Below are 12,987 nucleotides of genomic sequence, written 5' to 3' on the forward strand. Positions count from 1 at the left end.
GGGAGTTTTCAGGAATGGGAAAGTGGAAATAGTGAGGGTGGGGAAATGAGAGGCACATCACAAGTTCTTGTGAGCCCCCTGCTTGTATGTATGTGCTGTTACAATCTTTCTTCATACTTGTAGAAAAATTAGGTGTAGCCATTTACTATACAAGAAGTCTATGGAATAACCATAGTGGATGCTTTATAGAGTATACAGTTCTAGCTCATAACCATAAAAGCATAAGCATGTAAAAAAAGCGAACAAAATTAAACATAACATCTTGTTATAATGATAGTTTCACTTTTAGGGCAAAGTAGCATGTCCCAATTTCCTGAATGATCAACTGAAGCACATAATTTAATCTTAGGTACACACAAACTACATGCTCCTTGTTCATTTTTTCCATGAGCAAGTCAAGCAACTGTTCTATTCCACTCTCTTAAACTTGAGCCCTTGCCCTTGACATCCAGCTTACCACCATATCCACATTTTCACTATTTCCTGCTCCTACCTGTTCTTTACTCTAATGTACACCTTTTTTGTCCTATCCATATCCATTTCTAAGTTATGCTTTAGAACAGGATTCCCAAAATGGGCTATGCTGCCTCCAGTAGCAGCAGCATTTCAAGCTATGAACAAAAAAGTAAGAGATGCAAATTTGACCCCCTTATCCGCCCCGGCCCCCCAAAAAATTCAAAGAAGAAATGCATTCCGAGCCCAGAAACAATATCTGAGGAAGTAGTAATGATTAAAATCCTACTGGGTCAGTATTGAGAGAAGGAATACATGAATGAAGCTGTGCTATAGCAGGTGTATCCTCACAGAATTAAAATTCAGGCTTGGACCTGAATCAAGTCATGACACATGCCCTATCCAACAGATACCAACAACAGTCACACAACTATATATACTTGGAATAATGGCACAGGATTGCACTGTTATATCTACCACAAAACTTCTTTAGGTGCTTAAAATACAGCCATTCATTGATTTCTATTTCAGCTGCCTAATTAATCCATCTAACCCACAAACTACACCTCAATTACAACAAATTTCCATTTTCCTTTAAATTAGTAATGAAGACACTTCTTTAAAAAAACATAATTATATCACTAAAAGTAAGTGGAGCAATGTTTTCATAGGTTTATTCCACACAACAGTTTAGAAGATATACAAGAGGTAATCTCACACCTGAAGAATTCTTGAAGGACAAAAACTCTTGGTATCACACTGTATGTTTATCAGTCTCATAAGTGATTACGTATTATTATTCCAAGAGCTTGCCAAATTAAACAGCACTTACCTCTCCTTGCTTGGGAATACTGAATTTTGTTGTTTTTGACTTGGTTTTAGCTGAGTCTGTTTTAGCAGAAGGCATTCCTCTATATGAAGTGCAGAGCATGCTGCTGGTTTCAGCTGGCACCTTCAGTTTTGGAGATTCATCAGGGGCCTGGTCTTGGCCATCCATTGGCCTGACATAGGCTGTTGGTTTCTGCTGAACGACAGTGGGCTTTGACGCAAGTGTGGGAGGAAAGTTCTGTACGCAGTGTCCACTGCTATGCATAGCTGCCCTTTCTTGAGCCTGAACTCCAGCCTCTGCAGCACAACTCTGTTTTGGCTGCTGTTGTGTTCTGATGCTATCCCCAAGAGAGGATGGTAAAAGACCTTGGGCAGCACTTGATGAAGATGGTGATGAGGGACTGGATACAAATCTCTTAATCTTTTCTAAACTGCTTTTTGGGTTAGCTGTTTTGAAGTCACTATTATGGGAATCCGGCAATCCGTGCGCAGGTTTGCTTCCCCTTTGCTGGCTTTCCAAAGTGTGTCCAGTTTTCTGCCAACCTAGTGCAGTCGTCTTGTTCAGTTGCCCAGGAAGTGCCACCGGTAGGGAAGAGGGTGGATTGCATATGGAGGCCTGAGGATCAGCAATAAACTGTTCATCATCTTTGCTTACTGATGTTTGAGATATACAGGGCTTTGGAACTCCAACAAGATGGCTTTGATTGGATCGGTCAGTCAGCAGCTCTTTCATCTCATCATAGCTGCCTAGAGTACTCTGGATACGACTGGAGAGCTCGTCCCCTTTGTTAGTCTGTAAAGCAATTAAATTTTTATGGTAAAAACAAACAATGCAATTGAAACTCATGTAATAAATTTGCATTATTTACCCAGCTTTTTACAGCAAGCCAATGTGAAAGCAGAAAAGAATAGTATAAGTTGTTGAGTAACTTTAATAAACTATGACTAAAGTTAGAATGTTCTTATTTATCTGTTTCAAGTTTTCCTTGAAAACATAGTTAAAGCCACCAGCATGAAGGGGGAAAAAGTAATACCACAAGTAATACTACAAATGTGCAGTCCTGAAAAGAACAAAGATGAAACAAAAATTACTTTTTGTTTTTGTTACATATTCACTATGTGACTAGCAAAAAGATCCCCAGAACGGGGTCTTTTTTTTTGGAAGGGGGGGTGGGGGATGACGAGAAGCCCAACTTGAAGGGAAGTTTCTTCTGTTATGCTCCTTCTCTTGCCTCCGTGCATCACTGTTTCAATTCTGAGATTTCATGACATCTTTAGACTTCCTAGCAGGTAACCACAACATGTCCACATGTGTGTATGATAGGACTGAAAGGAAGTGGCTCCACGACTGTCACTACTGGAATAATCCCTCAAAATTTTCAGTAGCCATTTTAAGATGGACCAGCAGGGTAAGGGGAATATAGCTGTATTATCCAGCCCGCCACTTGTCTTCTGAAGTCTTGCTCTATGTACTTCTGTCTTCAGAGGTAAGGTGGCTGGCAGAACTTTTTGTGGTTGTGCCTCACCCATGAAATGCCCTTCCTATGATGCTCACCTGCTGCCCACCTTACTTTCTTCAGGCTAAAACATTCCTTTCTACCCAGTCCCTTATCTTTTAAATGTCTTATGGCTAATATTTGGATGGGAGACCACCAAAGAATATCAGGATCATGACAAGGAGGCAGGCAATGGCAAACCACCTCTGAACATCTCTTGCCTTGAAACCCCATAAGTCAGCTGTGACTTGATGGCACTTTCCACCAACACCATGGTCTCCTTCTGGCCTGAAGTTCATTTTATTTACATCATTTTACAGTGTATTTTATGTTGCTGTTTTATAGCACTGGCCTTTTTAAAATGGTTGTTTTATAGCACTGGGCTGTTTTTTGTGTTTGTGTATCCTTTAATGTTTCTGTAATCTTAGCTGCAAATTGCTTCAAATAAGTCTCCAGAGAGGCGGCATATAAATGTTCTAAATAAACGAATAAACTTAGTGAGATCAACATTTAACCAAATACTTAGGGACAACTGCTTCCCATTTGGCAGTTGCCCTGACAGTGTAACAATTCATAACAGCATTATAAGATTCTGCAGCCTCAAGGTGCCAAAGGAAAAGTTAATGAGCATGGACATGGGATGATGCCAAGCCTTCAGGCAGCCTGCCTGTGGCTATCCTTCTTTTACCCTCATATATATTACCCCTGGTTGATTTTATGTCCACAGCACAATGCACTGGTCTAAGTGAATGTGATAAGGTGTTGCAACTCAATATCAGCCACCTACCATGCACAAGACGATGCATGCAGCACAGCATATGATATACCCAGCATATAATGGGCCTTGTGTTAGCATAACACAAAATAATATGTGTAGATGGCAAGATGCTATTGTCCTTTATTAGGTTAGAACAATTTGAGACTATTTTCTCTCAAATGTCTGAGATACCATAAAGTAGAGTTTAAAAGACAGCAAGTGTTCATAACCTGCAAGTAAACAGGGCCTTCTAGGAGTATCATAGTAGCTGGCAACATAGCAATACAGCGTCCTGATATTGGAAGCTATTTCAAGTATACTTGCCAGGCCTATAAATCAGTTATGGCTAGAGGATGTTGGAGTGGCTTTCATAACAATAAAATGGATATTTCTTTAGCTTCTTAATGGAGCTTACCAGCACTAATGGCACATAGGAATAGGTACATGTTTTGGCTGAAGTAGTAATTCTGTGGGGGAGGCTCATTAGTAGCTCTTAAGGGTAAAACACACAAACCAAACATGAAGGGAACTAAGACAAGTAAATGAAAGCTTTACTGCCAAGATGCTGGAAAAGGGGAGCAAGATACAAAAGCATAGCAGCCTCTTCCTCTTTCCTGATGAGCTAGCCAGGGCTGATTAATCCACGTAGCACATATAGCATGTGCTAAGGGCCCCATGCTTCCGTGGGTCCCACACATTGTCTCCCCCCCCCATGGTCAGGGCCATAGCCTCTCTCTCCTCCCCCCCCCCTTTCCCTCTTTGATACTCTTTAAGTGATTCAACTTTCCACTATGGAGGGCCCCTCTGCCCCCAGTCTGGCTGCTCTTGTGGAAATTATATTCTACTAGGGCCCCGCAAATCCTTAGATTGGCTCTGGTGCTACCCTCAAATCCTTAAATCACTACTGGAGATAATAACTACTTAGCATGTTAGTTGTGACTTTTCATCATTACACTGTGGTTTACGGCTCTTCCTTCTTTCATCCTAGTTCCAGGAGCAATTTGTCCTCACCACACATTTCATTTGTCCTCACCACACATTTAGCATGACAGTTCAGGGATATGTATTTGGATATCTCCTGAACCAAATACAACATCCATTTTATTACCTTGGCATTTTGATAATGCAACAATAATGACTCATTCTTGAACCATGTCCTCGGTAATAATTCCTCTCTTTTTATAAAAGGCTATGGGCAACTTGATCAGAAGGAAGCAAAAATACTCAGTGTGGCACTTATTATTATTTCTAAAAAATATCTGCTGGGCCCAGTACAAATTCGATTTCATTCTAAGACAGTTCAGATGTCTTTGATAATAGCTGAACATTCTTAACTTAAAATTACTAGTTAGTCAGTCAGTCAGTAACCTTTTATTGGCATAAAATATGTATAAGACATATAAAAATAGGGTTTAAATTTTCAACAAAATAATAAAATAGGCCATTGGGTTACATAACCAAACAGATCTTAAAATGATTAAATAAACTATAAAAGATAAAATACAAGGTAGGCAGCATATTATAAAAGCATCTTAGTTAAAACTCTGGCAACTAAAATGGTTATCTCTGGGTCTTTGTCAGAGAGCAGAAATTGCAAGGTCATAGATTTACTTACAGAAGGCTTGTTTCCCAGCAAAGCAACAAAGCTGCCATCCCGACACTGCTCATATAAGGGGCAATCTAACAAAATGTGTGAGACAGAGTCAGGGCAGCCAGAACCACACGGACAGAGTCTCGCATGGTATGGGATATGATGGAATCTTCCCTCTAAGACCTTTGAGGGGAAAGCATTCATTCGTGCCAGGATAAAAGCTCTTCTTAGGGGTGGGACATCAAGAAGATGCAAATATGTAGGCATAATATTTCTCTGCATAGTGATGCCAAAGATAGTTAGTAAGTAATATGAATAAAATAGATATTACTTGAGGACAACAGTTTTAATTTAACACAGTTTTAAATCAACATGGTTTGAACACATCAACCACCCACACAGCCTCAATAAACCAGTTCAGTTACCAGGGGCAATAGAATAAAGATACTCAAACTTTGGCAGAGCTTTTGACCTAGTTCCATATGACTTCTTCATTAGTATGCTGTGGGGACTTAAGGGGGGTCACACTATCACAGCGCAGTATGTAATCAACAGAAAGTTTTATTACAAGAATATCAAGCTAAACTGAAAAAGTTACACAAGTCTTCATCGGTTTTGATATAATATCATTCAATCTAGACACTTCTCAAATGCATGGATGATACTAATTGGGATAGACTAGGGATACTCTAGTGATTTTACAAAAGTTGACAAATCCCAACAATAAAATTAATTCATGAATGTAATGAGATTCTAAGCACTTTCTTATTTCGTATGTCTTCATGAAAAGCAAGAAACTGTAAGCCAGGGTAAGCCATTTATTTCTAGTTTTTCTAGAAATAAATATTGTCCTTATAAAAGATATTTCTTCACCTATTCTAACTCTCGGGGCAGGGAAAGAGTTATGGTGGTAACACTTTAGTACAATATAATCAGAGTCCGGTAGCACCTTTAAGACCAATAAAGATTTATTCAAGGCTTGAGCTTTCGAGTGCAAGCACTCAACAAGGACAAAGGTTTTTTTTTTTAATCTCACTATGCATGCTAACCTTATGTAACTTGTGTATCCACATTCTTCATAATTTATTTTAATTGGGATTATGTGATTGTTAGTAATATATAATGTAATTTTGAATTCTACTTTCTGATCCCAGGATAAGATAGCTGCCAGCTTAGCTTCTACTAAGATAGTTTCACACTGGTATGGAGACAGATGGGGCCGGTAGTAAATAGTAGGGTGTGAGCCGTGGATCACTGGCTTTGACAGTTTTATTTCTGATATGTCTTTGGCCCATTATGCACGGCCGCCGAAACGGCGATTTCGGGTCACATGGAAAACGCGGAGGGGGAAGACGCGACGCATACCGGTTATACACGGGGCGGGGCGTGACGGCGGCAAAACCCAAAGTAACCGATTATGCACACGCCGATCCGGGCGCCGCTTCTGGTTGCGCCCCGCTCACCCGGAAGCTGCGCTTTCTTCCGCGTTTCACTGACGCGGCTTTTTCGGCGGCATGCACCGAAGCTGCAGCCGGTTGCAGCCGGCTCCGTGCGTTATCCGTGATTTTAGTTGCCGCCATTCCACCCCGAATGTGCGCTAAAACCCCCGTGCATAATGGGTCTTTGTGAACGACAAATGGGTTCGAGGGGTCTGATTGGCTGGTTTGGCAGGGAGTTATAATGTGGCTATGTGTAGATGCTGTGAAACAGTTTACTAATGTACTAATGTAACAAAACAACTTTTGCTTATCTATTCCTACTGTTATGATCGTCAGTTCTTAGTCTGACAAAGAGTGCTTGCACTCGAAAGCTCACACCTTGAATAAATCTTTGTTGGTCTTAAAGGTGCTACTGGATTATATTGTGCTGCTTCAGACCAACACGGCTACTCATCTGAATCTAGCACAAACCATTTGTAGAAACAGTGAGGAGAATGTCTACCTTGTATGGTTCACTGAATAGGGAATAACTGGTGTTAAATAGGGCATCTTCATGTTGGGTCTCCTGGTTTCTTCTCTCCCATTCTTTCCTCCGCAGCATATTCCTGTCAGGGTCGTAGACACTACAGTAAAAGAAAGAGGGTGGGAGACAGAATTACCCAAACGAACTATGGTCTTGACAACAATGTAGAGAATCACAATTAGCAGACAGATGGCAAAGATAACAAGAACATGCATCAGATTAATGCCAGTCCAATATGGAAGAGGTGCTTGAATCCCTAGGTACATCTGTGCCACCCTCTCTCTTTCTTTTTCTCTCTCACATGCTCACACACAAACAAAAATAATTACATTACAAAGAAAGGAGAGTGGAGTTCTTATAGCAGACCACAGCTTCTATAAACACATCTTAGGGATACAACTCTCTAAGCCTCTTTGACATACACAAAAAGACTGACTACGTTTCAAAGCAGATAGTAATTAAAGCTGCATGTAAATAGAGACTATGAACACGCTTCCTTTTACAACAGTTCCTCAGAGAGTTGTATGAGAATGCTGATTAAAAAAAAATAACTAGGGTTCTGTAGTACTTTTTTCATTAACAAGCTCCCTAAGGGGCTGTTAAAACTACATGCTGTAGAGGATTTCACAGATATGCACCTTCTTCTGATCCCTGGTAATCAGCTACACTCACGAAGCTCCCACTGAAACAGTTCTTCTCCAGAAAATATGAAACCACACTAAGTTCAGAGAATAAATAACAGTCCCATCCTGAGCACTGTTGCCATTTAAGAAGTCAATGGACTTCGAAGGGTGTAAACTTGGCTTTAGGATGGCATTGCACATATAGCAGAAAGGAGATAACAATGGTCAAAGAACTTAAATACCTAAAGAAATATATTTTTACTGCAAAAGAGACAACAAACACATGCTACAAGGACAACGTGTATTTCAGAGACAGGGATGCCACATCCCACTTCCCCAAATTTGGGCATTTATATTGCCGTATGGTGCAGATCAGTTTACATCAGCCTTTCTCAAATTTTTTTACCATTGAGAAACCCCTGAAACCTTCTTCAGGCTTTGAGAAACCCCAGAAGAGGTGTGAGTGTACAGAATATGGTTGGGAAGCATAGCTGTGTACAGGCCCACCGAGAGCCTCTCCCCTTCCCACTCATCTTGGCGGTAGGGGGTAGGTTGACATGACATATATTGACATATCACCCAATAAATGTTTAATAAATGAAAAATACATAAACAATTAAATCCCACCCATTCGGGGAATTCTTCCAGGGCCATCAAGAGAACAATTGGTTGAGAATGCCTGGTTTAGGTATTTCCTATCAATGGCTTTGTGCTTGTTACTTGCTATTGCCTATGTCACAAAAAAGTCAACTCTTACAGAGGTTTTTTAGATTTTGTTTTACCTTATTCTTAAGTCCAAGAAATGAGCAAAGGAGTAACGGTTTGTCATATATCATCCTATCTTTGCCTCTGCTGCCCAACAATATAAAGCTCATCAGTTATATGAAAAGTGAAAATTTAACAGTGTGTTGGACTTATTTATTTTGATCCCAAGAAATAGAGTAACTTCTTCCAGCAGGAAAAAAAAATGGGTTGGATCCAACCAGCTTTGCTATTCTAGATAACGGGAGAAAAGGTTATCTTTGATTACCAAAAAGGCCATGTAGGATATCGCAGGACAAAAGATATAAGAAACAGGGGTCATAGCAAGGAAGAAAATGCAATCATTTTAAATGAAAAGGCTGGCTGGATCCAATCTGACACTTTGGGACTGAAAAACAGAGCTCCATGGGTACCCAAAGAGGCATACTCACAGGGGTGGACAAACTGTGGCTCTCCAGATCTCCACGGACTACAAGTCCCACGAACCGGTCAACATGTATAATCCATGAACATATGGGGAGCCAAAATCTGGCCCTCCTTGCACTAGACTGATTCGCTGCAAGAAATAGCCATTTACTCAAACTGGCAGATTGGTGTCATGATTAGGAGCACGGACTTCTAATCTGGCGAACCAGGTTTGATTCTCCACTCCCCCACATGCAGCCAGCTGGGTGACCTTGGGCTCGCCACAGCCCTGATAGTCACAGCCTTTGTCACAGACCCATTCAGGGTTGCAGGCAGGTCAGGCAGTCAGACTTTGCCACCTGTCTTGTTTTTTAAAAATATATCAGTAAAGCTCCCAGCCTTTCATACACAAGATTCCCCTCTCTCTTGTGCACAGAGATACCACCAGACAAGGTATTCAGGGTAGAGATTACAAAGAGATTACGAAATTACTTTACAGTTGAATTTTTGAACCATAACCTTACTCAGGTATTCATGATTCTTTGTTATAAGCTGACTTTCTTCCAGTCAGCCTTAGACTGGTCTTTTGCCACATACTGGTTTTGAATTTACAGCTCCTTCACTCTTCTAGTCTGACTCTCTCCGAGCTGAATTAACATACACACACCTCATCCCCCCAAAAAAACTGTCAGCCTGTCTCCAACATACCATGAGTTCCTACTGGGAAGTTTTAGGAGATTCAGGACCTCAGCTGTTCCTCCCAGCATGTTTTCCATGATAATCTGTAGAACCTGTACCCTTTAAAAGTCATTTGCAAATCAGAGTAAATGATACCGGGATGAATAATCATTTAAATCAACACAGTAATCTTGTTTAATAGCATGGTTATCTCATAAGTGTAAATTTCCTGTGGTTCCATTTTATCACTTGTGTTCAATTCCTTTACTGGCCAATTTATTGAGATCCATTTCGTTTTCAGCTAAACAAAAATGAAGACTAGTTCCAAACTCACTACCACTGATGGCTAATGGTGATTGCCCAGGAGCGACAGTTTTACATCTGTCAGCATTAAAAGTATTTGGAAATGAAAAGGTAAGCCACAGTTCCAATTAGAACAAAGTATCAGCTTTTTGATGGACTTGTGACATGGTTAATAAAATGCTATCCTTGGGATCCAAGTGACTTTTTAGACTTTTCACCTAGTTTAAGCAGAAGTTAATTTGAGGATTCTACAGTAGTTTCTCCTCCATTTACAAACAGAAATGCCAGAGGCCAAAGCAATTACTCTGATTTACTGTTTTCCCTTTGATTGAACATGAAGATGTAGCAGGGTCTCAAAAAAAAAAAAAGGAACTTAACAAAATGTGCTCTTTCCCTCAGACAGATAAAGTACCTACTATGCTATTTCAAAGAGTTTACCTCCAGGCAGCAGAGCAGAGCAAACATCAATCAGTGACATGTGTCTAAGATGAGATTGATGTTTACTCTCACAGCTTTTCATCTTACATCCAATAAATTACTTCTCCTTCGCCAAAATGCCTGGTTAAATTTCATTTTTCACTTTGCAGCATCAGTTTTAAAACTTTAGCTCCCAGCAATTTTAAAAGCTGAATTCATTGATGCTTCATCCTTCACAGCTTTTATGATTTGTACTAACCATGAAATTCTGCCATACAAACATCAATACAATCATGCAGAGTCTCCTGCTAACAGCCATTCATGCACTGACAGAAGCCAGATTGAAGGTGAAAGATTTAATTTGTGTTCATGAAAACTCTAGGATGAAAATAAGTCCCTTTCCAAAGCTAGCAATCCAAATATTCAGTGTATGCGAGTGTCTGTGATGTTAAAACTTCAATATGGAAAGCATAGTAACCAAAGATTATAGGATTCCACCCACCCCTTAACTATTTACACACACACACACACAAATATATCTGGTTCAAAACACCATTTTGCTTGTTTGTTTAGTTATAGGATACAGTTTGTTAAAAGGTTGTCAACACTGACCAGGCAGCATTGGTGTTCAGGGGAAGAGGGGATGGTGACTGTAAGCCACTTCGATCTTTTCTGCACCAGCGGCCCGACACAGTGCTGCCACTGGGTGTTAGCAATGGGGCACTTTGCCCCACCTCTTCCCATGTCCTTGCGGGGGACCATTTTGCCTGGCACACCCCATCCCCCTTAGATTTCTGCCTCTGGATGAGGCAGCCAGAGTGGTGAGGTACTGCTGTGCTCTACCTTCTTAAAAATTAGAAAAATGTCCCAGTCAGCTCCGTGGCATGGCATTTTTTGTCTCTTCCAGGATGCCACAGGTTAGGATGACCTGACTGTTCCCTGCCAGTTAGGCCTGGCCCATTATAGGCCCTGATGGTACCTGCAGCAAGGAAGGGAATGCAGAAGAATCCACATTCCCTTGCTGCAGGGCAACTAAGGGTTTGAGTTGGGCTTGTCCCAGGTGGGCCCTGACGTCACCTGGAAGTGGGGATTAGCCCCGCAGTCAGATGGGCAGAATTCCCCATATGGAAAATGTCCTTGAGACTCCATCTGGTAGTGAAAAACCAGGGTATAAAAACCAACTCTTCTTCTTTTTCTAAATGAAGGCAGCCTGTTTGTTCAAATCTTTGATCATTGTCATGATGAGGAACCAATTCGGTGAGTATTCTATTACCACAAAACAATAACAACAGGTAGGACTTAATTAAGTTTCTGGAAGCTTGCTTAGAGAAGCCTGTATTGGTTTTGGCTTCTTATCCTCTTCAAGGAAAGGAAGGAAGGTGAAAAAATCATAATAGTTATTGTTAGATGCACTAGTAATTATATTTTATTGCCTTTTCCACTGTGAGTTATACTAAATTAAATTCAGCGCTGAAGAGAAAGTATTTACATTTATTTGTCCTGATTCCTATTTCTTTTTATCTCCCAATAAATTTATGTTTTTTTTCTCACTTCTGCGTGACAAGTGTGGGGCGTGTCTCACCTGTAGCTGTCCACTTTGGGCCTCAGAAAGCTGAGATCCTTCTTCTACAAAAACCACAAGAGAGGAAAATCATGGTCTTTCTCCTCCTTTAAGTTAAAAAGCTTGGTAATGGCAGTTACTTTCTCTATCCAATCCAAACACGTCACAAATGTGTGTGTGTTTAATACAAAAGATTTACAAACAATGTAACTGTAGTTCAACTTTGCTATTTAGGCTCTGACCTGGATAGCTCATACTAGTCCAATCTCATCAGAAGCTTAGCAGGGTCAGCCCTGGCCAGTATTTGGATGGAAGACCACCAAGAAATTCCAAGCTCACTATGCTAAGGAAGGCAATAGCAAACCACCTCTGAATGTCTTCTGACCCCTATGGGGCTGCCATAGGCTGGTTGCAAATTGGTGGCAAAAAAAGAAGAAAAAGAGGGACTTCCACTATTCAGAACATAGACACACACAAAGTTAATAAGACCATTATGAGATTCTATAAACTTCCCCATAAAGTTTCATACTCTCCATTTTTCTTTTTCCGTCCTTTAAAACAGGTCAGTGTAGTAGTTTTAATTGGAGTCGTAAGGTCAAATATCCAGTTATTCTGCAATATCTCCTGGGAATCCTTACAAGCTTTACATGCTGCTGATCCATTCTTGGGACTTCAGGTCATTATTATACTGTTTGTTTCTCCCTGTCACTCCCTTCAAATCTACACATATGTACAAAAAGGAGTGTTATAAATGTCCCATCAATCTCTCTTTCTTCTGTCCTATAATGCAACTGTAGACATTCATAGACTACCCTAAATGCTCCACTGCTTGGGAAAGAAGGAGGCATTTTGTTTGCTTGCTTTTCATTTCATGCTATGTTTTTATCCAACATATTTATGTTCATATGTTTGAACACTCAAAGAGTTTTTATTATGACTCAGTTCACTTATTTCTGGAATAAAAATGCATAAAAGCAACAAAATACAGAATCACCTGCCCTCTTCTGTGAAGCAAAAGCTGTGTAATTGCAGTTGCATGTTATATTTTATTTTCAAGGAAAGGCAAAATATTTCATTATAAATGTCAAGCACTAGTATCCATAAATTCTATGACTCATGAAAACTGCCTATACATGTTATACTAACAAAGC

The 12,987-nt window shown here is 40.3% G+C and overlaps 1 protein-coding gene across 3 annotated transcripts in view; it reads right to left on the bottom strand.

The window, feature by feature from the left end:
• Positions 1-12,987, bottom strand: part of AFF3 (ALF transcription elongation factor 3) — a 388,206-nt gene that overhangs the window by 267,594 nt on the left and 107,625 nt on the right. For all 3 annotated transcript variants that reach the window (XM_077343516.1, XM_077343514.1, XM_077343515.1), the window contains exons 2-3: positions 7,067-7,187; positions 1,286-2,074 (exon numbers count right to left, since the gene is read on the bottom strand). In XM_077343516.1, coding sequence (XP_077199631.1) covers positions 1,286-2,074; positions 7,067-7,165 — 888 coding nt within the window. In that variant the 5' untranslated portion in view covers positions 7,166-7,187. The remainder of the gene's footprint in view (positions 1-1,285; positions 2,075-7,066; positions 7,188-12,987) is intronic.

The sequence above is a fragment of the Paroedura picta genome, chromosome 6, assembly GCF_049243985.1.
Source record: "Paroedura picta isolate Pp20150507F chromosome 6, Ppicta_v3.0, whole genome shotgun sequence".
Classification (NCBI taxonomy): domain Eukaryota; kingdom Metazoa; phylum Chordata; class Lepidosauria; order Squamata; family Gekkonidae; genus Paroedura; species Paroedura picta.